This window comes from Cryptotermes secundus, unplaced genomic scaffold (genome assembly GCF_002891405.2).
Source record: "Cryptotermes secundus unplaced genomic scaffold, Csec_1.0 scaffold295, whole genome shotgun sequence".
Taxonomy (NCBI): Eukaryota; Metazoa; Arthropoda; class Insecta; order Blattodea; family Kalotermitidae; genus Cryptotermes; species Cryptotermes secundus.
In genome coordinates this window covers 148,214-175,358 of record NW_019729213.1, presented here as the reverse complement: position 1 = coordinate 175,358, position 27,145 = coordinate 148,214, and the positions used below count along the sequence as shown (strand labels likewise).

At 41.9% G+C, this 27,145-nt stretch overlaps 2 protein-coding genes across 2 annotated transcripts in view; one reads left to right on the top strand and one right to left on the bottom strand.

Moving 5' to 3' along the window:
- LOC111865391 (protein furry) overlaps window positions 1-27,145 on the bottom strand; it is a 284,199-nt gene that overhangs the window by 146,028 nt on the left and 111,026 nt on the right. The window lies entirely within an intron of this gene.
- LOC111865392 (thyrotropin-releasing hormone receptor) lies at window positions 378-26,212 on the top strand. The gene is made up of 3 exons (XM_033751809.1): window positions 378-1,450; window positions 5,668-5,863; window positions 24,529-26,212. Exons 1-3 carry the CDS (start codon window positions 578-580, stop codon window positions 24,642-24,644), a joined length of 1,185 nt encoding a protein of 394 aa, XP_033607700.1. The 5' UTR covers window positions 378-577; the 3' UTR covers window positions 24,645-26,212.

Below are 27,145 nucleotides of genomic sequence, written 5' to 3'. Positions count from 1 at the left end.
AAGCGGGATAAATGTTGTATTGAAATGGTTAGCTGCGTGTCTTATTCTTCACTATCCTGTATAAAAAAACATTTTCAGTTACTTCCGTTTCCGGTGTACAATTTGGAAGGATAATCAGGTAGCGGTCTTTACAACACTGACTTTTAGATACTGTATGTGTGTGTGTTAATAGAATAAATACCAAATTAAATGTTTAGTGCGATAAGTTTAGCAGAACAGGAGATAAGTACTTCCCTTCTTACGTTAACGAAATATATAAACAAAACAAACTCTATGGCCTGTAGACTGCAAGCGAACTATACCGACCGAGGGACCGCCGCTTGTCGTCGAAGTTAGTGCCAACTTTTGCTGATAGATAGTGTCGCGTGGTCAGCGCAACGTATCCCCACGGCCGATAATCTCAGTTTTCTACACCGGAATATATACCAAAACTTATTCATAATTTAAAGGTTCGTTCTGAGACAAAACTACAATAATAATAATGTAATAATATAGGCCTAGAAGTAAAAAATAAACATCGCGATTTTGTGTAGTATCAAATTATTTCATTATAAATAAGATCCCTTCAAAAGCCTAGATGTCAGAGTACGGTAACATGTCCGTTACCAACGGAACCAACGAGACTGACCCTGACCCTGGATGGAGATACATCGTGGAGGGAATTGAAATGTGCTATTCTCTCATCCTCATTGTACTGGGTACCATAGGAAATTGTATCTCAGTACTTGCTTTCTTCACGACGAAACTCCGGAAACTATCTTCAAGCTTCTATCTAGCAGCGCTGGCAATCAGTGATACAGGGTTTCTCGTAGCTCTGTTTATATCATGGCTCAACTCATTTGGTGTGCCTCTGTTCAATGTTTCTGGTTTGTGTGAGATGAACCTTTACCTGACATACGTGTGCAGTTTCCTCAGTGCATGGTTGGTTGTTGCTTTTACAGTGGAGAGATTTATCGCGGTTCGATATCCGTTACGTAGACCGTCTATGTGCACCGTGGCCCGAGCCAAAGTTGTCCTTGCCAGCCTCACACTTCTAGCTTTAATACTCAACGTTCCTAACTTCTGGCTAACACAAATAGAAATACGCGACAACAAACCTATCTGCAGTTTAAACCCTAAATTTACGGTTTTAGCTACTGTAATTAACCACGTAGATTTCGTAGTTACGTTCATATTACCGTTCTTCGTGATTGCGACGCTGAATGCCTGGATCAGTCTTATGGTATGGCAGCTGGCCCGTATCCGTCGAGTCCTCACGCTGACCGGACCAAGAGAGAGGAATATCCACTGCAGACGTCTGCACCAGCCACACTGTGCAGCGATCCCTCAGCAATCTCTGCGCTCATCCGCCTCGCAGACAAAAGTGACCAAGATGCTGCTTGTGGTCTCGACAGTGTTCCTCTGCCTCAACTTGCCTTCTTACGTCTTAAGGGTGCGAGTCTATGTACAGGTGAGAAACACGTAGTTACATGGACCAGAGTCCTTCTTGAGAAGCTAATAATAATTAAGCTAACTTTAATAGAATCTGGAGGTTCAATACCATGTTCACAGCAGTCCGCAACATGACCCTACTATGGACACTATAATCCAGTCCACGCCTTCATAAAAGGAAAAAAAATCTGTGGCTTTAGTCCGCAAGGGAACTATAACGACCGAGTGACCGCCGCTTGTCGACGAAGTTGGTAAAAACTTTAGCGGACAGAGGATGTCGCGTAGTCAGCGCAACGGATCCCCATGGCCGTTAATTTCGGTTTTTCTAGACCGGAGCCGCTGTTTCCTTGAAATAGCTCCTCAATTATCCTTACGAGGCTGAATGCACCCCGTTCCAGATCCGCTACTTCTTAGAAAATCTGGTAGTGTAGGGAACCGAACACGGAACCTCTGGATCTGTAGTCAGGAACTCTGACCACTAGACCACAGAAGCGGTCAATCCACGCCTTCACATCTAATTTATTTAAGATCCCTCTTAACACTGTTCTTCTATCTACGACTACCTCTCCAAAGTGGTGCCCTTTCTTCAGGTTTTGTTACTAAAATATTTCATCTCAACCAAGCGCGATATATGCCCCGCAAATTTCGTTCTTCCTAACTCGTACATACAAGAGACAAAGAATACATAAAGAATGTTGGTGAGGAAACCTCTTAGGAAACATTAAAACTGAGATGGGAGGATAACATTAAGATAAACCTTATGGCAATATGCTGAAACAATAGTGCCGGCTCAGGATCGTGCCCAGCTGCGGGCTTTACTACTGGCGACCTAGAACCTTCGGATTCTGCTACAGGAAGTTTGTTTTCAGGTGACTTCTCGGAAAACATTAAGTCAACTGGAGGCAGAACTGAAACGCAACTACTGCTCATTACATTTCCGCTAATCATAATGCATTCCGCCTTAAGTTTCTGTCTCTATGAGTCACACACACCGCGCAATTCACAATTTGAAAAGGCGTTTCATTTTAGCTTTCACTCAGAGATGAAGGAAACATAAAATGACACTTAATACACATCTTGAAACAGATACGAATTTGAAAACTGTGTTGCGCTCTCAAATAAATAGTGTTAATATATTTAATAACAAAACTAAATCACGAACCGCTAAGAGTGCATATGAAACAAAAGTTCTAAAACAAGTATCCTGGTTCCTACGCTAGAAATTCTGCCCCTATTTCAATATCAGTCTTTACCTACCTACCTATTCCTGTTGTTCCCACTTGGAGCACAGGACATCCGTGAAACGCTTAGTTTCACTTCAGTTTCTTAATCTTAAGACAGCAGACAGCATTCCTTGGACGGGGGATCAGCCCGTTGCAAGGCCGCTACCTATAAAGGACAACACAAACACAGAACAAACGCATACAGACATTCATGCCTCGAGTAGGATTCGAACCCACGATGCTAGTGTTCGAGAGGGCGAAGACATTTCATGCCTTAGGCCGCGTAACCACTGTGACTGGAATATAATCACTAATCGATCTAAAATAATTATACTAAACGTATTTGAAGTTCAAGTGTAAGAATATAATATCATTCTGGCTTAAACGTAAAGTTTGCGTAAGTTCTACACACTGCTAAAGTACAAAAATAACTGGGAAGAAACGCCATGTCACTAACATTTATCACAACAGCAGCATTATTACTGTCATCGTAACTATAATTAATAAATCAAAAGTAAATATATAAAAACACCTCTCAATATTTTATTTCATATGAAGCTCATACCCTGGCCACTGCTTAAGATCAAGTATGTAAAATACTCGTACAATGCAGAATCTCCACGCATATTCTGAACGCTGAACAGGTTCTATACAATTGTTTCAGAATTCTTTGATCACCCCTTTGGCCAGTTCCCAATCAACATTAAATTTGTCATTAAAGTCTTCAAGTGTATTTAGTATCTTAAAACTGGTTCACATAAACAGTCGCCTGTCTGGAATACATATTTTTCGGCATTCACAAGGTCCCACACATATGTAAAGTAAAAGTAAAGATATCCCTGTAAGAGGCCGTGAAGGCCCATAGGGTTGTGAGACGTTGAGGGTCCCACACTATCTAGACCAGTGATGGGCAAACTTTTTTAGGAGGGGGCCAAAGAAAAAAGAAAAAACTTTAGGCGGGCCAATATAATTTATTAAAAACAATAATGGTAGATTTTACAAAATTCTTGTAATACTAAGCCCTATTAATGATTGAAAGATTATGAAGGAGAATGTGATGAATGAAACTGTGACTGCATTTCCAAAATTTTCTCATAATCTGGTTCGAACTGGGATGCACTGATTCTCAGAAGTGAAGTTAAATGCTCATCTGTCAGTCTGTTTCTAATACAACTCTTTCAAAGTTTCATTGTAGAAAACACCTGTTCACATATATAGGATGAAGCAAACACAGCAGTGACTTTCTGGGCATGAGATATCAGATTTGGGAAACTGGATTTCGACAAGGACTTGTAGAACTCTAATTTTGGGACATTGAGAAACAACTGTTTGAGTTGAGTGTTACACTGCAACTCAATTAATTCAAGTTGCAAGTCCGGTTTCACTGTTTCACAGTCTACAGCCAGTTTTACTCTTCGCTACAAAAATGCCAGCAGCCAGTGCCTCACTCTCAAATGTTAACATAGCATTCCAATGCCATAGTGGATAAGTAAATAAATTAATCTGTGGTCACTAGGCTAAACATAAAAGGGAAGAAAGAAGAAGAAAATAATCCTGAATTATTTGTTTTCCTTAATTCTTCTTCTTTTCATTCGTCAGATTAGGAATCATTTCGCGGGCCGGATAGAACCTATCAGGGGGCCGCGTCTGGCCCGCGGGCCGTAGTTTGCCCACCACTGATCTAGACAATTGGCACAAAGATGGCGGTAAGGTTGTCAGCCTTACGCGCCGGCCGCGTTTTACTCCCCAGGAAAATTATTTAATTAATTCCTGGTACTCATTTCTGTTAGAGGCTGAGTCGACCCCAGGGCCATAGTGCGGCCGGAATGATTAGGTCAACTGAAAAAATCCACCTCATCGGGATTCGATCCTGCGACCTTCCGGCTTGTAGCATAGTACCTCAACCAACTACGCTACCGCGTGCCCCGAACAAATGAGGTATTCCAAAAAAAAAAAAAAAAACAACAACAACAACAACAACAACAACACTTTTTTCCTGAGTTGTGGTAAACTAAAAGGTATTTCCTCTTTAAAATCTGGAAATAGCTTCTCTGCATACTTTATAACTGCCTACCTTCGTCTGGATTTAGTGTTTTCTTTCAGTCCATCCAAGTTAATGCTACTGAATAATTTAATTTAAAACAAGTCACGACTTTCTCTCAGCCTTGCCAGATTATTACTTCATGACTGAATATTACCATTTATCACACGATTATAGCCTAATTCTTAAAGTTCGGATCGTACAACTGATGTAAGAGAGACTCAAAAGAGAAAGAACGGAAATACTGAAAGTGAGACTGATCTCACTGAAACAGCGAGGACACCACCAGACCCTGGTGGACAGAACTACGTATAGACAGGCAAAGGGACTGCACACTGAAACAACAGGCCGCCGAAACAAAAACAAGGACGGTCGAAATATATACTCGTACTGTTTGGACCAGTGGATGACGCCTTAGAGAGGTGTAGAAGTGTATAAAATTCAAGAATAATAAAAAATTTTTAAATTTTAAATTTAAATTCAATTTAAAAAAATTAAATAATAGTTAATTGCAATAGAAAGTGAGTCACAATGTATGTTGAATTGACTAATGTTAGCTGGATCGTAACCGCAGGTAACAGTTTTGGCGAATAGAAGTATCTGATGATGGCCGGTTGGGGCCGAAACATGTAAAAAGTGAAAATTCTAAGGAATAAAGTGGTTGCATTTTTGACAGAACTGTAATATAAATACACCAGATGATGGCCAATTAGGGCCGAAACATGTAGTGTAGAGGAAGAAAAGACAAAGATCTACAAGCAAATAAATTGTTGCATTCACGACGGCATTTGTATTATTACATAGAGAAATATAAATATTCTAGTGAATTCTAATTCCAGACGTTCAAACGTAGGCTGTGTATATACATGCACACGGATGTAAATTCATAATTATTTTCATCTCATACATCAGGTGAAGGACAACAGCCTTAACAATGAGCAACCAAAAACGTTTTTTTTTTTTCATCTGCAGGGTTCAGAATCTAAAAGTCAAGAAGAAAACCTGCCTATTCTCCAGCACGTGGCGCACGTGCTCTTCATTACAAATTTCGGCATCAACTTCGTGCTCTACTGCGTGAGCGGACAGAACTTTCGACGAGCTTTCTGCTCTCTCTGCTGCTCCTGCTGTCCCTGCTCACGACAACGTGCCGACAGCACCCAACTTACCGGTAAGTCTGTCACTAAATCCGAGCGCCGCTCTCTTCAATAAAACTGCATCACCCTGTACTGTATACAGAACTGCAAACCTATTCAACAAACGTTAAATAAAGCACTCAAGAGAGAGAGATGGTTCTGGTCGTAACAATCCAAAAATCTAAACAAAGAAAACTATAAGTTCTGGGGAAAACTAATCGCCTACTTTCCTTCGATACGACATGAACCGCATAGAAAACGACGCGTCCGACAAATTTACTACTGTTGCGCATATACGTTGCCGCGGTAACGTTTAGCGAGCCGTTGCCTAGCAACGATATGCGAAATAAACATACAGATACACACGTAAGATTCGAGGTTTTCACGGCGATGATTATGAAGAAAGCAGTCTTCTGGGATATGGTGTACTATGGGGTACTATTAGTACTTGAACACGCTGGTTCTTCGCTTGCAGATTTTCTTCTACCCTAAAGATGGAGGCAATACATTACTCCGAAACGTCGGTTAACACAATATCTACACGGCACCATATCCCAGAAGACTGCTTTCTTCACCCAGACACAGAGACTGATGGGAGGGATTTGCAAAATATGCAGTTGAGCCGGGCTCAGGTGCCATGATATACATAAAATTTTTATAAAGATTGGTTAAGGCATTCAGAAGTGGGTGTGGTACAGACAGCAAGGTGACCTCATAGCCTTCTTTTATTTTTTCTAAATAAGGAAAATAGACTAAAAACGAAACGTTATATAGCAGACTTATCCATGTATGTTGCTTAGATTCTCTACAGTTTGTCAGAGAAAACACAAAAACACCCCACGGAGAAAATCAAACTCCAGGAAGCAAATTTCTTCTTGGGAAGCTGGTAATCGCTCCTCCCAGTTATGGAATTCTCCGCCTTTTATGTGACTCAATGATTCATTAGAATGTTCACAAAATACCGTCAATCGATCTAACCCTCAGCCCTTGAACCCATTCGCACCCTAACACCCTACTTCTATAAGATCCTTCAATCTACGCAGAGGTATTCGAAATAGTTTGTTTCCTTCAAATTAATCATCTCAATTCTTTATGCATGTCTCATCTCCCCCTATGTACCTTTCATATCACGTGCACTCCCCCTCTTTATTTAATCATTCTCACAGTATGTGTGAGAACCGGGATAGCGGCTACGGGTTGGAGGGCCAAGGTGTCGGAGTTCAAGTCCCGGTAGGGTCAAGAATTTTCACTTCTCTACGTCATTCCGACCAGCCCTGTGGCATATCCGGCCTCCTATCCAATGGGTACCACGGAATATTTCTTCGGGGGTAAAGCGGCTGAGGCGTGAAGCTGACCACCACCTCCAATTAGTGCCGAGGTCAAGAAAACGTGGGTTTATACCTCCAGTTCCCACACGTCTTCATGGCTTAGTGCTTAATTAGTTAAGAACAGGGACCTCACAGTATGTGATGATAAGCGTGAGATATGAAGTCCATAATTAAAGAACTGTCAACATCCTGTTCCTTTTTGCCCCTTTTACGTCCCGAATAGCAGTTACGTGACTAATAAATAAGCAACGTAGTATTTTATTGGGCGATCGGTCGTGTAAACGTTGAGTTCAAAATCTATGTTTCGGACATTTTAGCAAAATTTTTTCGCCATGTAAGATTCAAATCTTACACAATAAATAATCCTTATTAAACAATTCCTACAGGACAAATAATGGCACTGATCTAACAGAAATTTCACTCGATCATCACAGAAAGGTAGATCAAACGCACAAGAAAAACCACTGCAAAAAAATAACTGTACGGAAAAAATGGGGCGAAAAAAAGTTATGGATACTTTTCAACATCAGCATGAAGTGCAACACAGACAGTGATAATGATAAAATCAATTTCGGCACTCGGCTGTACTTCTGGTTTCCTTTGATGTGAAAAGCCACGCCTGCAAACGCCTTAAAACTTTACTGATAACAAAAAAGGGCATAAAACGAATACTAGGCGTACTGTATGCCAAATAACCACTACATGTCGCTAAAATAATAATATCCGTCAAAACAAGAATGTCATAAAAGCTATTGATTACACTCAATCAAAACAGCTACCCCATTTATTTCCCGCGCGGGTAATAGACTACATGTCTCTGACAGAACAAACAACTTGACTCCTAAATGACACCAATGCACACACAACAACACTGCATCAGCGGCTCTGAAAACATCAGGCCCACAACTCGAGAATGTAATATTGTAACTTCAAGTACAAAACTTACGTTACTCCACGTGTTTAATGAGAACTTCTTGCGCCCTACTTCAACTCTCTCTGCTCGGTATATACAGAGGTAAGACAATCCAAACCTCTCCACCATCACAAAAAAGCACTAATAAAAAATCTTACGGCGAAGACAACAATACTGGACCTTCCTATGACTGCCTTTCACCTCCATAGACGTAATTTAAATGCGCTTCATCCCTAATTACGGGTAATTAGAGTCCCATAAAATCACGGTTATTTTTTTCCCCTTGGCACTACAGCCCCAGTGGGCCTAACCGTACCTCCACGAATTTCTCCGTTCCCTTCGGTTTTTCTAGATCTTAGACATACGGTAGGACTCCTTGGGCGGGTAATCAGCTCGTCGCAGGGCCTCTACCTGTACACAAACACAGAAAAAACGCACACAAACATCCATGCCCTGAGTGGGATTCGAAGCCACGATCCCGGTTTCCAAGCGAGCGAAGACAGTGCATGCCTTAGACCGCTGGGCTACCGTGACCGGCACGGTTTTTATTACTGACATATACATTCCTTTGTTCTGGGTTTAACTGAAGCTACACAGCGTCCAGTAGTAGGACGATTCGTTAATACGGAATAGGAAAGTGGTTTGAGATATTATCCCAGAATTTCCTTGGAAGCATTGGGAAAACAACGAAACCCCTACCAACATAATCTGTGTCCCGGCCAAGATTCGAAGCAGGCACCTCTCTAATAGAAATCAGAAGCGATGCTGTCTGAACCAATTTAATAATTTAATGTTTTCTTAGCTCTCGCAGATGCTTTGTGATGCCTTTGGCTTGTATACCCCATCTTGGTGCTGTCATAGGTGTCAGGAGACAGGGACTAGCTCTATCGATTGGGCCCCAAAAAAGTCCTGAGACTGAGACTAGTTCTATCGATTGGGCCCAACTGAGTAGGTTTTACCTGAAGACGGAGACAGAATACAAGTCTCCGAAACGTTGTGCTTTGAAAGATCCGATGATAGGGACTAGATCTATCATTGGGCTCAACTGAGTAAGTTTTACCTAAAGACGGAGACAGAATTGAGTCTCCGAAACGTTGTTTTGAAAAATAAACATCTCTGTGTTTTTAGATACAGACAGGACAATGGATAATGTCCAGAAACATAATATTTGCTGGATACTGACTTATAAAGGGGTACTTCAAGTGTTTATAGTTGAAATGGTTTTAATTGTTCCACCTCAGTCTTGTCAGTGTTGACTGATTCTATCTACAGCATATTAAGACTGACAAAACATATCAGTGTATTTCTTGAGTAGACCTAGCACTTACGTCATAAATACAATTCAATAAGGCGAAGATTAAAATAAAAAAAAAATGAACACTTTTGGATTTTATTTTGTTTGAATTTAAATTTCTTTAACTCATATTAATTATGTAAATTTAATTTCCTCTATATAACAAACGTGAAATATAAGTTGAGCATTCACATTTCACGTCGATAAACAAGTGGCACGTGATGAGCTTAATTAAGCTGATAATACGCCCCACCGGTCAAAATAGTATCTCATCCCTGCTTCTGAACAATAAGTAATTGTGGGCATCATCATGAACGGTACATGTAGCATACGCTGAGGCCGCATTATTCTGGAACTCTGAACGATATGACGAACAAGGAATGATTATTTTTAAAACAAGTACCGAAGAAACTAGGTTTAAGTGTGAAATAGATTCAACTGGCTCAGGATAGATCACAGTGGCGGGTTCATCCGAATATTGTAATGAAAATCGTGAGACAGTAAAATATTGTCTTGCTCCGTGGAAATCTGAACCAAGAATTACTGTGCTGGCGAGGTCCAGCAGCGATTTACCAGACCCGACAGACTAGCTGGATTACTATTAGCTTCTGAAGGAGTATAATCGATGGAACTGGTTAGGTATTTGTATTTGGGAGGGAGGGGGGTGGAGTCCATCTGGGTCCACTCGGCACGGCTGCCACTGATTGGCCTATTGTGCCTGCCTCGGGTGAATATGATAATGGAGAATTTGGTGGAATGAAGATTGGCAGGGGAAACCTAAGTATTCGGAGAAAACCCGCCCCAGCGCCACTTTGTTTACCAAAAACACCACTTGACAAGACCCGTGATCGAACCGCGGCAGCCGCGGTGGGAATCCAGCGACTAACCGCTTGAGCTGTGGCGCGACCTTGGGGAAGGGAGTTACTCGTATTTTATAACGCTGTTAGTAGCTGGACGTCAGTTGACTTTCACCGGATTACAAGGCGTTACGTATCTGGGAACAGAACTCTTCATGCAATGAATTTATCTGCCCTCCTATCACTTCTCTTAACTTCTACATTAAAGACATTACAGCCACAGAATGTAAATTATTAAAATTCCATGAGCTTTTATTGTAGGGAGAACATTCAGGTGCCGGTCACAGCGGCCGCACGGTCTAAGGAATGGCGAATCCCACCTGAGATACGGATGTCTGTGTGCATTTATTCTGTGTTTGTATTGTTCTGTGTCTAGGTAGCGGCCTTCCGATGGGCTGATTCCCAGTCCAAGGAGTCTTATCGACTGTGTATATATTAAGAAACTGAAAAAGGCGACTAAGGTCCAACAAAGGGCTTCAGAGATATAGATAGACAGTACGTTCAGGCAACCATGTGGAGGAATACACACAGCACTGATCAATATTCCAGATACCACAGATTTCTTATGCTTAGTAGAGCAATGGAACTCTCTCTTTGGGGCCGCAGAACTAAGTTACGAAAGAGGGAGAGCTGGCTGCTGAGCAGTAATCACACTAATTCCATTAGAGCGAGGCATGTGGTAAATGCTGAAAGCACGCCATAGACATCTCTAATAGCCACTTAATATTTGGCAACAATCCGTGGGAGTTTTAGTACGCTCAAAGGCCGGACGAGACGGTGTAAGCGAGTAGATTAGGTGAACATAATTTGAAGCGTAGTTGATGAACGCAGCTGGGTCATGCATCTTCCTTTAATGAAGACATTTACTGCCGACAGAAACCCCACAATGACCTATCCCCATTTAATACACCCTATTTTCTTTTTCCTTGGCACTACAGCCCCAGTGGGCCTAGGCCTACATCCATGAACTTCTCCGTTCACTTCGGTTTTTCTAGATCTTTACACATTCGGTAGGACTCCTTGGGCGGGTGATCAGCTTGTACCAAGGCTTCTACCTGTACACAAACACGAACTAAACATCCATGCCCTGAGTGGGATTCGAACCCACGATCCCAGTTTCCAAGCGAGCGAAGACAGTACATGCCTTAGACCGCTCGGCTACCGTGACCGGCTAAGACACCCTATAGCATTTGTAAATAAGGTAAAGTTGTCCCTGTGCTTAACTAATTAAGCACTACGTCATGAAGACGTATGGGGATTGGGTATATAGATTCACATTTTCTTCACCTCCGCAATAGCTTGAGGTGAGTGGTCAGCTTCACACCCCGGCTGTTTTACCTATGGGAAAAAGCCTCCGCACCCATAGGATAGAAGGTTCGGTGGACCCCAGAGTTGGCCTTGACGACGTGGAAAGGGGAAAATTCTTGACTCTACCGGGACTCGAACTCCGAACTCTCGGTCGTCTAGCCCATAGCTAGTCGCTATACCGACTACGCTAAGCCGGCTCCTCAGCATTTACAAATACCATGTATAAAACTTCTGCAATGAAGGCGAAGGCTCAAGCTGTAACCAGCATCACCGGAAAATGCTAACACTGCTTTCTTAAATCGCTTTTCATTGGCAGATATGCATGATGAGTTACGTACCCTACTGAGGCCGGCCAATCGCTGTTTCGGTTTAGCACAATTTCCACAAATCTGAGGTTCCTACAAATTCATTCGCGTACCAGAACACAATGAGCCCGGATAGTGTAGTCAGTACAGCAATGGCAGGTGCAGGACGGCAGAGGGGTCGGAGTTCTAGTCCCGGTAGAGTCAAGAATTGTATCTTCTCCACGTCGTCCAAACCGACTGAGGTCCAACCAACCTTCTATCCTATGGGTACCGAGGATAAAGCGGCCGCGGCGTGAAGTTGACAACTCACCTCTAGCCAGTGCCGACGTCAAGAAAATGTGGGTCTATGCATCCACTTCCCCATACGCCTTCATGGCGTAGTGCTTAATTAGTTAAGTACAGGGAGAAGTTTACCTTTTACCACAACACAGAGAGTAGGCACGCATGTATGCAACCCAACTAACATGTACACTACGTGTAAAGGTAAAGGTACAGTCATGTTCCTGTACTTAAGCATCACAGAATGAGAGTGCAGGCGTGGAAGTAAGGTACCACAAATCATTAACTTCTTTCCATGCTAAGAACAAGACATCTCACTCGGAAACACCGGCTCATCTGATCAAGATAAATTTTCGTTGCGAGAAGGCCATTAAAGAAACGTGTCTTACTTTCTTTCAACATTAAATGTTATGTGTGGCTTTTCTACACATAAATTACACAGTATCATGGAAGTCTATTAAGAGAAGAAGGCATATAAACGAAATCCTGGCACAGAACACACACTTCCACTCAGCAACGGATATCATGTATTGTTGTCAGGCGTGTCTACCCATGCAGTGCCTACCAATGGACGCCCTACTGTTGCACTTCCCTAGGCAACGGTCTGTTTATGTCTCGTTGCCTAGGAATTGCCAGCCGTTGATCAGCAATGGACGTTCTACAGTCCGGCCTTCCTGGCGGCACGCCACATTAATATTAAAGTGGATCTTATAGAAACAGGGTGTGGAGGGGATGAGATTCATCTCACTCCGTACAGATTCCATAAAAGGCGAAGAAATTCTTGAGTAGCTAAGCGTCTATTGCCTTCTCGAGAACAACTCTGCTTCATGGATAAAGTTATTGGAGAAGATTATTTACGTTTCTAAGACACATCATAAAGTGCTGTCTCTCGTGAATTGACTTAAATGCCAACATTTTACGATTACACGGAGAAACTCGATAATATAAAGCTTTAGAAGCAATATTACACAGGCCTAATATCCTTTAGATATATAAGGGACGGAAGAAGGCTGAGGGACAAAGGAATTGACTCCATATCTGCCTTAGGATATAAAATTCTTTATTTGCAAGTTACCATAGCAACGAATTGTCGAGCGTTAGCACATAACGAACCTCTTCTGCCACATTACAAACGCAAGCTCATATTTAATGACAGATTACAAACGAATGAACATTCAGGTGCCTCTACTCAGTGAATGTTGGCAGATGGAGACGATACACAGTGACAATTTGTCATTTCTAAACACAATTCAACATTTTGAAATTGTACAGGGTGGAGCGCAGAAACTTCCTTTTTGTGAAGACGCATTGTGAAGAGGGGAGGTCGCAGAAAAGTGGGGATAGGCTCGACGAACGCAGCAGTTTCTGTCTAATACCCCTCAGTAGGAAACATGAGGTGGACGAGTGAGCAGCGTGCGTTTGCTGTCGACGCCTATTTTTCGAACAACCATTCCTACGTGGAGGTGCAGCGTGCGTTCCGTACTCACTTCGGAATTAAGCCCACAGGTCCGGTTCCCGACCGGAAATCGATTGTTTTGTGGATAGAGAACTTAGGACAACCGGGAGTGTGGTGAAAAAATCATCAGGACAACAGACCGTTAGGACGCCAGAAAATGTGGACGTAGTTCGACAGTCCATTTTGAGATCTCCAAGACGCTCCGCTCGCAAACATGCAGTCGCCCTAGACATATCCAATTGTTCAATGCGCCGAATTCTTCACGAACATCTTCATTTCCATCCCTATAAACTGGTTGTTGTGTAAGCATTGTCACCACGTGATTTCCAGAACCGAATAACGGCGTGCGAAACGTTATTGGAAACTTTACTCCCGACGCACTTGTTTTCTTTAGTGATGAGGCACATTTTCACCTATCCGGATATGTCAACAAGCAGAATATACGCTATTGGAGCGGTAACAATCACAGAGCTCCATGAGAGGCCACTTCACAATGATAAGGTGACAGTATGCTGTGCGTTGTCGAGAGTTGGAGTTACTGGCCCTTGTTTTTTTAAGAAGACAATAATGCAGTTACTGTCAATTCACAGCGGTATGTGGACATGATTAAACACTTTTTCGAACCAGCTTTTGAAGAAATGCATCTAGGAAATGTCTGGTTCTAACAGGATGGTGCCACGGCCCACACAGCCAGAGCTTCGATGACAGTTTTGAGGGCAAAGTTCCCCGGACGGCTCATCTTGCTCCGAGGTGACATCCCGTGGGCAGCGCACTCACCTGATCTAACGCCCTGTGATTTTTTTACGGGGATACCTCAAGGCAGAGGTTTTTGAACATCGCCCCACAAACCTGCTTCAGCTGAAGAATGTTATTCGGCAGGAAGTACCACAAATTCCGGTGCACATGTTGGAACGTGCAGAGGAGAACTTCAGAAAACGGTTGCATCGGTGCAGAGAGAACGGTGGCCACCACCTTCAACATATTTTGCTTAAAACTTCGTGATTTAAAACTTTAAAGTATGTTCTTTCATTAGCTAAACATAAATTTTGTCTATCAGCAATAATTTTTCTTTTATTCGCCTTCAAAAAAAGGAATTTACTGCTCCCCACCCTGTATTTCGCTCTGGGAGCGGGGTTACTCATCTTCAGACTAAAACAGAATACTTCATTATATCAACAATTTACAGTAATAATTGGGGAAACATCTGCATAGATAGAAACCAAAGATTCATTACATCAGAAACAGAGACCGAATGGCATTATGCAGCAGACGGAAAACGAAAGTTACAACTCCGATCCCAGCACAGAGTTCTGAAAATAAACTAACAACATAGAGCAGTATTTGTTACCTTTCACCAGCCACTTTTCCTTGTTCTTAAAGTTTCTTCAAAGGCACAGAGAGGATGTCTGCTTGTTTACCTTGTCTTCAGATGGTACAAAAGCACTACAACATCCCGCTGTTCACAGGTAGTACATTTACACGCATGTTCCTGAAGCACAAATGCCACGTTCACACTCATCTGTCTATCTATCTGTCTGCCTGTCTATCTAATCCTATCTGTCTATGGATCTACAGCCCTTGTGGACCTTGGCCGCCTTTTTCAGTTTCTTAATCCATATACAGTCGGTACGACTCCCTGGACGGGGATCAGCCCATCTCAAGGCTGCTACCTAAACACAGACATCCATGCCTCGGATGGGATTCAAACCCATGATTCCAGTGTTCGAGCGGGCGATGCCTTAGACCGCGCGGCAATTATGATCGCCCATGTCTATTACCTGCTATAAATGCTGAACAGTGTCTGAACTCGGATCGCGTACAATGGTCACCTTCAGTCGTTTAGAGCAGAGTTGTTATACGTACAATATGAATCACCTGCTTTAACTCTAATAAACTCTCTATTCTGCTCAAAGTGCCATTATGTGTTTCATTTGAGTCTTACAATAAACATCAATTACTTCCCTAACTACTACTGATCAACTGGTCTTAATAACAGAAACACTGTTTCTTGTGAAGTTGGAATGGAATTTCTAAATTGTATTTACCAATAAGAAATTAACTCCACAGGACAGAGCCCTTGTTGAGAAGCTGATATTGATTCAGCTACTCGAAAGTTTCCCCGTCTTCCGGGAACCAGGAGGTTCATTACCGTGACTACTATGTTTTTGGATCTAACGCGACGTAATCAGGTTTCACGGTGGCTTCAAAGTACTGACCATTATCGTATCCTTTGACAGGCATGCTCTAGCATTAGTTAACACTTTCGATGACATGCTCAAGATATCTCGTTTAGAATCTTATAAGCTCGAGTTATTTGATATTCCAGACTATTTACAGAAACTATTCCTCGACAACTTACAAGGGTTTAACTTGCTGTCTCAAGAAAGTCTTATTTTGGACACCTTCAGTTTAGAAATTACATCAGTGTATGTGTCCTATACAACTCTAACACGTTATAATGTCTTCTTTAAGGTGATGGGATACTACGAGGTGTAAATCCTACATTCAAGTTCAAAACAATTTCTACTAGCTCTGCAACTTAGTTCTACAAGACTACCAGAGAGGTACAATGTTGTATTACAATCATAAAAATAACACTCATAATACATAAAACAATAATGATATTAACAAGAATGTTGTATTCAATTCACTAACAAAACCCATGGCAATATTACATACCCATAACTAACACAGAATATATCGTTATCAAAACAGCCGGAAATTACTTCACCCACTCCAAGTAACGATTACAAGAGTAGTCGCTACGGACTGTGTAAGATCGAGACGCCGGAGTTCGAGTCCCGGTAGGGTCAAGAATTTTCTCTCTTCCACGTCATCCAGAGCGGCTCTGGGGTCTACCCAGCCTCCTAAGCAATGGGTACCGGTGGCTCTTTCCCCGGAAGTAAAGCAGCAGGGGCGTGAAGTTGACTCACCTCCATCTAGAGTCGAGGTCAAGAAAATGTATACATCCACTCCCGCATATGCCTTCCTGGCGTAGTGCTTAATTACGTAAGCACAGGGATAACTTTACTTTTATCTAGACTAACCGTCTGAAATGTATAAAGCAACGTTCGTTTTAATGTCGTTTGAAGAAAAAAAACTCTTTCCGGAAGTGGACCATATGACAGGATTGTACGTTGCATGTAAAAATGTCGGAAATTTACTTTAACAATCTCTTCGCCTTCCACTAACGTATCTCATACCGTGTTCAATATCTGTGTCGTATGTGTGTGTGCTTGTGGTCATCGATTTATTATGAAATACAATCTTACGAACACAAAGCACTGACCACTGTATACTAAAAGTGCCTAATCCATTTTCCATTTTGGTTAGTTATGTATGAAACTGAATCTGCTTCCCCAACAATAATAATAATAATAATAATTTCTACATTTCGACTGTTATATATATATATATTATATAACTGAAACTGAGTTTCATTTTTCTTACATCCACCTGGATGTTAACGGGAACACATCGTGGCAGGCAGAGTAGCATCTGCTTAGAATATCGTGCGACTCATATGCGAGAAAATCTTTTGAAAAGTTATTTTCAGGATTCCAGGCGGACTGAAATTTTCTAGACAACCAGAATATACTTAGAATCTCCGAGCGTAACCCTGCTGGAAGACGTGGAGTAACCACGACAACCCTCACGGACTATTTGCGCTGCGTTAGACTAAACCGCTTCGGACATGACAAAGTAGTCGAACTCAATATCCGGAGTCTCCGTTTCTCTCGCCTCAGGGAAATTTTGCACTTCTTTTTTCTTCCTTCACGAACGTCCGTTCGTTTTATCTAAATCTCCATGATCGGTCTCAGCCGCAAGAACACCCTCCAAAGCTTTCTTAAAAGACAAGAACGAAAACTATGTAAGATTTGAGGTTTTCACGGCGGTGACTAAGAAGAAGGTCATCTTCTGGGATGTGGCGCCGTGTAGATATTGTTAACCGACGTTTCAGAGGAACGTATCGCCTCCATCTTCAGGGTAGAAGACAAGAAATCCGCGAGCGAACCAGCTAGAGCAGGTGTAACAGGTTGGCTCGCGGATTTCTTCTTGTCTTCTATCCTGAAGATGGAGGCGATAAGTTCCCCCGAAACGTCGGTTAACACAATATCTACACGGCGCCACATCCCAGAAGACGGCCTTCTTCAAGAACGAAAACGTTCATGAAACTAATCAGAGAGAGTCGATATTTTCAGAGTGGCCACTGCTAAGAGTTACGCGATACGTTATCAATCTCAATTTGCATTGTTCCTCACGGTCAACCTGAAAAGATTTGGTAAAATCGTTACGTGTGACTGAAGAAATTCATTTTTAAAGCGTTCACAGCTGTTTCTACTGACATAGCTGTAACTATGGAAGCCGGAGTAGTTGAGACTAGCCTGGCTCATCAAAATATTCCCCGCTTTTAATTTTATAATGAAGAAGGCTCAGTTTTGTGTTCAGTGGACACTATACCGAGCCAACTGAATCTAGTGCACACCGCCATACCATATTTCTCTAAGCAACATCGTTAAGGCCGACATTTATTTTAACATATTTTCCAATCCATCAGGATATTTACTCCTTGAACACTCAACTTACATAAATGACCTGCAAAGTAGTGTCCAATGCAATTCTGCGGGCTACAATTTCAAATTTGTAATGGTTTTCGTTAGCTTAACTATGGGATGTGACCATTATAATCTCTTAAAAAGAACTTTATATTTAGTAGAGGGCTTTAACATGATTCACATCTGAAGTAAACTCCGCGGCCTGTAGTCCGCAAGCGAACTATACCGACCGAGCGGCCGCCGCTTGTCGGCGAAGTTAGTGCCAACCTTAACGGATAGAGGGTAACACGTGGTCAGCGTAACGGATCCCCACGGCCGTTAATTTCGGTCGGAACCGCTATTTCCTCGAAACAGCTTCTAAATTATCCTCACCAGGCTGAGTGGACCCCGTTCCAGACCCACTACTTCTCAGAAAAAAGTGGTAGCGCCGGTAAGACCTCTGGATCTGTAGCCAGGAACGCTGACCACCAGACCACAGAGGCGGTCGACTTGCTAATATAACTGTTAAAAACAGCAGGCACTGAAAATATGAAAGACCGACACAAATTTTAACCGAACAACGTGAAGGGAAGACTTAAGCGTAGAGGGGAGGATTATATTAAAATGAACGTCCAAGCTGGATAAACGGTGTGTGGACTTTTATCACCTGAGCGACTATAGTACTGATTCACAGGTCTGCAACCAAAAAACTGCATAGGATATTTTTACTGTTTCTTATAGATTTTTACTCACTAAAACCGGAAATAATAGTAAAAAAATCCATCACGGGGGGCAGTGGAAGGGGTTGGTAGGGTGAGTTTGGCGGTGTGAGGAGCTCAGGAGATCATGTCCCAACACGTTTACTTTGTTTGTAGCGAAAGGTGAGGAATCTTACTAGCTCGGTTGAGCATGTTTGGACATGTTCTTTGGGGCAATAGGAATGAGTATAAACAAGCCTGCTGTCAGATTTCAGCATGTCTCAACACGCTAAATAAGTTCAGGATCTTGGTTGATGTATAAGCCACTCAGTTTACATCCTGCATTCAAACGTGACTGTGCTTCTGTTTGAGCTCTGTATTATGGCTCAAAGAGGTTGTGTTATTTCTCCGGACAACTTTTGTTTTATTTGTGGTTAATACATAGTTAAAAGTCAACAAAGAAACATAAGTGATTTTGTGAAGAAAGTGTATTTTGCTTATTTCAAATTGAAACTTGGGGATCAAGACAAACCTTGGGCCCCTCACAAGGTGTGCAGAAGGTGCGAGGAAGATCTTAGTTTGTGGTTTAAGGGTAAGAAAAACTCATTTCGTTTTGGCATTCCTGTGATGTGGTGTCAACAGCAAAACCACACGACTGATTGTTATTTCTGTTCGGTAGATGTGAAAGGCTTTAATACAAAAAAGAAAAAGAAAATATCTTACCCAAACCTTAATTCAGCTATTCGTCCAGTGCCTCATAGCTCTGAAATACCAGTTCCCCTCCCACCTTCCACTTTGGCTGATATACAGAGTGATTCGGAGGAAAGAACTATATTACCACCCCAGGATGAATCCAGCTCAGATTTTTCTGTTGATGAGGGACCCCAACCTTTTTCTCAGAGTGAGCTCAATGACTTAGTTAGAGATTTAGGCCTTTCCAAAGATGCAGCCGAACTGCTAGGGTCAAGACTAAAAAATAAAAAATTTGCTGTCACCTGGAACATCATTCTCGTGGTACAGGCACCGAGTGAAGGAATTCACTCAGTTATTCTCCAAAGAGGGAAATGGGAGAAAAAGAAAAAGAAGCATGGGACTCCTTCAAAGACGTAGTGCACAAGTTTTTGGGGAACACTGAAGACCCTCTCTACAAAACCAATGTACAACGCATGTTGGCTGCATATAAAGCTCAAGGTTGCAAGATGAGCTTAAAAGTTCATTTTTTACACTCCCATGTCGACTATTTTCCCGAAAACTTGGGAGCCTATAGTGAAGAGCAGGGTGAACGATTTCACCAGGATGTCCGTGATATCGAAAGACGCTACCAAGGAAGATGGAATGTGAATTGGCCAGCTGACTGCTGCTGGATGATCAAGCGGGAAAAGGAAAATGGAAAGCGAAAGCGCGTTCGGAGAAGCATCAAAGAGAAGAACAAAAAGTTTCACAGGCAAAAAGACTGAACACAGAATGTTAAATATATCGTGAGGGAATTGTTTGTTTAATTATGAGAAATAATATGTTTAGTTCAATGTAATAAAAATAGTGATTTTTTTCATCAGTTATGATTTTTTATTGTAAACCCCTATTATTTTCCAAAAAAACTGTACGTGATAGGGGGAAATTGAGATCATTTTTGCATTCAGCACCCTAGAAAACATAAAGTTTACCAAAAATATTCCATGCAGCTGGAAAAAAAATATTTTTGCAGACCTGTGTATTCGTTTCAATAAAAGCGTCAGCAGAGTGTGGCGGATGTAGCGGTTCGGACATTGGTTTCATAAACATCATGCACTCTGTCATTATACTGTAAATATATGTCAAAGAATGTTTACTAACAAGTCAAGGGAGGAGACACGACTCAGATTATGCAAGAAATAGCAATGTGAGCAATAGTGTATAAAGGGAGACATTGATTAAAATGGACCAAAATAATACAGAAACCGCTGATACGAAATTACTTAGAAAGGCAGCCGAATATTCCATACTAAATGTGGTTATAAGAATATATTAATAAATATTTTAATCCAATGGGCGAATAAATGAATACCGCCAAAACTGTATTATCTTCGAAGAATTCCGAATTCCAGGATTCCGACATAAATTTAGATTTATAGACCAGTTGGAAGGAGAGTTCCGAGATGCCCATGAATGCGATGGGCAGTCCTATTTAAGGTGGGACCAAGCTATATGATTTGGCCGCACCACAGCTCAAGTGGTTAGTCGCTGGTTTCCCACCGCGACGGCCCGGGTTCGATCCCGGGGTCTGGTCAAGTGAGATTTGTGGTGGACAAAGTGGCGCTGGGGCAGATTTTCTCCGAGTACTTCGGTTTCCCCTGCCAATCTTCATTCCACCAACTGCTCCACAGTCACCCTCACCTATCATCTGGGGCTGGTACAATAGGCCAGACGTGGCCGCAGTACAAGGGACTTAGTCCCACCCCACTAGCAATAAAAAAAAAGCTATAGGACGTAATCACCGACTGCTGATGATGGTGACGATATAAATCCAATTCTGTATGAATATGGTTGGGTTCTGTGTTTATGACAGCAGCTACAATTCAGCCGACGTTGCAGTGGCTGACGATTCTGCTGAAGCTACTGCACAACAGCTGCAGGTTAGTTTACATGGAGATTTGGTTAGAGGGAATTTCAGTTATCAATATACTGGATACAAATTAGTCGAGATGCAGACTATTAAATTACCGTATGTAATCATATTACAATACAGATTTGAACATAAAGATTTATTGGGCTCGTATCCTCATTTAATTACGGCAATCAGTATCATATGCAAGTCTTTCAGAATGTCGAAGCGCTAAAATAAAGTATAAAAATGCACATATTCGTAGATAGATAACATAACTCCATGGTTTTAGTCCGCAAGCGAACTATACCTACCGAGCGACCGCCGTTTGTCGGCGAAGTTAGTACCAACTTCAGCGGATAGAGGGTGTCGCGTGGTCAGCGCAACGAATCCCAATGGCCCTTAATTTCGGTTTTGTAGACCGACATATTCGTGGATACATATGTAATACAGCAGCATATACTGAATGGATTGTATTTGTGATTGTATGTATACATGTATATGTAGGCGTACACACACACACACACACACACACACAGTAAACCCTAGTTACAATGAACCAATAGGATAGGGGGATGGATGCCCATTATCGTCGCAGTCTGCTATAACCGAGCGAAGGGGAATTTTTGTACATAGCCAATATATGCAATAAACATACAAATACACAGTGTGAATATATACAGGTCATTATATTGGGTTTCTTTTGTATTTTAAATAGTTTTCTTAATAACAAATCCATTTTAGTGCCTCATCGTCTCTACAAATTCACAATTGCACACAGCCAGATTCTGTCAGTTACAACAAGGGGTTCTCTGTTTATGTACAGTATGTTTGTGTGTGTGGNGGGGGGGGGGTCCTGGTGGTGGTGTAGTGTTGTGTGATGTGGTTTGGTGTTATGTAATGTGATGGGGTGTGCTGTTGTTCTGTGTTGTGTTGTGTGCGTGTAAGGCGAAGTTCTAAAATGCGAATGACATTCATGAAGTGTAAGTGAAACATTTACCCACAGAATTTTTTTTAATAATCCAAGCTGCTAAAAGCAGAAGTGTTGTAAATCGTTTCTGAATGGAAGTAAGCTTAGGCCCCCCATACACACACAGTTTGGCCTTCCGATTGACCTTACAGGCAAAACTGTGACAGTTTACCACCTCCCTTTCCTCCCCATACACGCGCAGATAAAGCGGCAGGCTTCATGCCACAATCACGGCCTTCCAGTCTATAATGCTGAGTCACACACGTCGCGTGCTACGGTCCTGCAGGCAGAACTGACGGACTGGCGGGTTTCCCACAGGCCAACAGTCCAAACGATTGGCCGGCCGGCCGCACCACACACATCAGTTTTGCCTTTCAGTCTTCAACTGTGCAGGCCGAACGGAAGGCCAAACTGTGTGTGTATGGGGGGGGGGCCTTACAGTTAATCCTGATAACGGTATCGTCAATCTCATTGCTGAATTAGTGGTGTATGTCGTACTTCATTGTGATATCACTGGGAGCAGCACCTGTCAGGCACATGTAACCATTTGTTTAACGTATTATCTATAAATATTATGTATGACTATTTGTTGTTTATTTAATGACACTAACCGTAACTCAGTCTACACAGCATAGGATCACGGGATAGTAAATAAGGAATTGGAAAGGATGTGAAATGAAGCGGTCATAAGTTAACTGAATGTCCTGCTCGGACATTTGTGCGAAGGTGACTAAGGAGAAACACGAAAAACTTAGTCGGGAAATCCGGTGCCGCGACAGACATTCGAATTGGGTACCTCATAAACAAAAGTCATAAGAGTTACCATTTGATCCGGCTTGTCAGGTCAGTAGTGGGGTAAATCAAAATGATCTGACACAAAAAAATTACCTAAAGTAAACATTTTCAAAAAGTCTTTACAAAACACTGTGTTACAAATGTAATAAACACAACATGAACAGATTAAGCCAATGCGACAATTTTTCGCAACGGATTGCAATAAATCTTCTGTATCTCACAACCATGGTTCATTTACACCACTTCGTCTTCAACAGCTCATTTATTTCTCCATATTACACACATACACACACACATACAGTCTTTCATCTCCCTAGTTTTCTCCATTTCTCTGTTTCGAACACTGCTGCTAAACTATCATAACCAGCTTTTTACAGTGCATCAGCGCTCTGTGTCCTTCATTGTACCGTTGCTTGGTAAATGTTTAGTGCATAAAGCGATCATTATGCAGATCTACGGCGATAAATAATACAACAGCACAGCGCGAATAGCTTATGCATAAGGCTGTAATAATAAATAATTTCGCTATTTAAATAGTTTATTTTAAGGAACAACCTGGACGAATAATGAATACTTTCGCAAAAGCGGTGGTTGCTTTACCAAAGATCAACTGTAATTTTTGAGAATTTCATAAAATTGATATTACGCCGTTACGAGAAACAGGCAGTTGCTTTAATTGTGTGAGGCACCCTATGAATGGGCACTGTTGTTAGTGAGCTGCTTTACGAATCTTCCTGCTGAATAATGGTTCAAACAAGAGAACCAAAACAAATTATTGAAATAACAGTTCGCAAACGAAACAAGTCACAATAAACTGCGCTTAGAATCAAACGCACTCAGTTCGATTACACTACGCTTTAATACGTTCTATTAAACTGACCTTTGATTTGCGATTAACATAAAATTATTCCACCACATTCAGCTTTTAATATAAACGTTTCATTGGCCCGGGAACACGTGAAGTTTGTTTATTTAAAACCAAAAGGGTTCCGCAGCAGAAACAAAATTTCGGTAACACTGCGACAGATAAGGTAACACTATCCCTGTAAAAGGCAGTGGAAGCCCACAGGGTTGTGAGACGTCGAGGCTCCCACATTTTTCTAGACAATCGGCTCACAGATAGCAGTGAGGCTATCAGCCCTATGCGCCCGCCGGATCCCCAGGAAGATTCATGGTACTCATTTCTGTTAGAGGCTAGGTCGACCCTTGGACCACAGTAAGGCTGGAACGATTAGGTAAATTGAAAAATCCAATGACTTAATCGGAAATCGAACCCGAGACCTTCCGGGCTCTCAACCTACTTACACTGCCGCGTGCCCCAATACTGTGCCAGAGCATATAAAAATAAAGTTTTAAATATATTTTCTCTCTCTCTCTACAGTGGTTTCGGAGTACACGAGATCTACTGGATCCATCGCCCACAGAAGAACTGTCACACTCAACGGATTCCAGGTACCATGGAAAGAAGCGCACGAACTCCTACCCCTCACGAAGTGAGAGAAGAGACTACGTCATCAAGATCTCAACAGGATTCAGCCTGGAAATAAAACTACGACAAAAGTGCGATTGACCAACACAGTAGCAGGCGCGCTTTTCATACGAATACATGACGTCACCTTGGACCTATGAATAGCAATCTAGACCCTACAGTTAAAACAAACACTGCCACTGTGGCAACGGAACGCCAAGAACCCTAACAAATATCAAAACGGCCATCATCGGACATGGTTCTGAGCCAGTTCCATCCATTTCCTTAAGATTCATTTTAAATTAATCTTCACATCTCCTTTTCGGTCTTAAAATGGGAGCTTTTCAAGGGGACTGTCCACTACTATGTGCATACACTCCGTGTCCCAGCCACCCTACCCACATCCCCAGCACAGTGTCTTCTACTGCTCCAATACTAGAATCGTGGGTTCAAATCCCACTCAGGGCATCGATGTATGTGTTGTCCTCTGCATATACAGGTCCTGCAAAGGGGCGGGTCTTCGGATTCCACTCGTATCCTACCACACAAGAAAAAAAGGACGACGACAGCGTTCCTTGTTACATAATACAAACAGCTCACTAATTCCATCCTTCCTATCCTCCGAATTTGTGTTCTTCATTTTGGAACGTGGGGCCACCCTTTTGAGAATATTTTACTGACCCATACTCACTAATGTGCATTGCAAAATCACAATACATCACGGGTAATTCTGTATCAGAATTTCAACAACAAATTTAATGAACTTATCTGAGATATCGTGTAGCTAAACGGAAGAAGCCACGTCTGAAGGAAAGAGACCATTAGACGTAAGCACGTGCGGCAGAGCATCGAAACGTATTTTAATGAGCACAGGCGCATGGGGACTGAATATAGGATAGAGGGCAGTGGCGGTCCCTTGTGAACATAACACCGAATCTTCGGGTGCTACAGAAGGCGGAATAGTGTTGCCTTGCTGAGATATTATTAGTTTCTGAAAGGGAACTCTGATCCAAACAGTTAATTGGCAACAAGAATATGAATATCATAAAGAATGTAAATACCTTTCCCACTTGCATTATTAATAATGGCAAGCGTATTTATATCCATTTTCATGAAACTGGGCTCTGGACGCAGGGTCAGCACATACAATTACTGACTCAGATTTCCTGGATGATGTATCGTAGTTTGCTTTGTAATTTGTTTCAGATGGGGGAAAAGTAAATAAAATAAGCGTTAGCGGCAAGGATAAAAAATACGAGGCGATCACCGCACTAGACAAAAATAAAACATATACCATATTTTGGTTAACAGCTAGTGTACACAGTGTCTTGTGAATTTCGTGCAAATAAATGTCAACTTGACTGACATAATCATATACAGTATCATATTTTGGTTAACAGTTATTCTATTAATAGAGTGTGTTATGAATTTCGTGCAAATGAGTGTAAACTTGAAGACTTATATAAACTGAAAACAAGTAGTGTTATAGGCTTGAATGGATTGTGACGATGGTGTATACTGTGCTTCTGGCTTCTATTGGACATCGTCTGGTATGTAAAAGACAAAAGACCACGACGTTTCGGAGACTGGATCTGTCTCCGTCTTCGGGTGGGTAGGGAAGGATAAAATCTACTCAGTTGGGCCCGTTAGAAAGAGCTAGTCTCAATCCAGAGGGTGTCGCGTGGTCAGCGCAACGAATCCCCACGGCCGTTAATTTTCGGTTTTCTAGACCGGAGCCACTATTTCCTTGAAATAGCTCCTCAGTTATCCTCACGAGGTTCAGTGGACCCCGTTCCAGATCCACTACTTCTCAGAAAATCTGGTAACGCCGGGAATCGAACCCGGACCTATGGATCTGTAGCCAGGAACTTTGACCACTAGACCATAGAGGCCGTCAATGTACTGTATATACAACTATTAACGATATATGTGCATCGAACTTCACTGCAAGTAACACCCTGTTTCCTTACACAAACTCGAAAACTGTCAGCATCAACGACAAAACCTATCAACATTTTAAACAAGGAAGCAACGCGTAAATACGAGTACATGCCAACTGTCATTCTCACTATCCTCATTTGGTTTCATAAACGATGCATGGAACTATGCATCAAACAAACAAAAATACACACTGCACAAGTCAATCAAACATTCTTTAATGTAACGTATTTAGGAATTTTGTGTATCTGTGATAATGTCTATCAGCTGTTGATGACTGAAAATAAATATAATTAATTCCATATATGAGGTTTTATTTAAGGAGTATTTTTATTGTTGTTTTACATGGATTTTAAACTCCGTTTTCCCTCTACGGCAGCGGTTCTAGAACCTTCTGATACCGTGATCTCCCAAAAATAACATAAATTTACGCGAAACCCCCTTTCTGCCAGTCAGCGAAAAAAGCAATTATGCATTTTACAGCAGTTTCCAGTCGGCTGTACGGCTGTACGGCTGTACGGTGACAGGAGGAACCTAAACAGCTTCACAACATGTGCACACCTACAACAAGCTAGAAAACATTCTTGAGTCA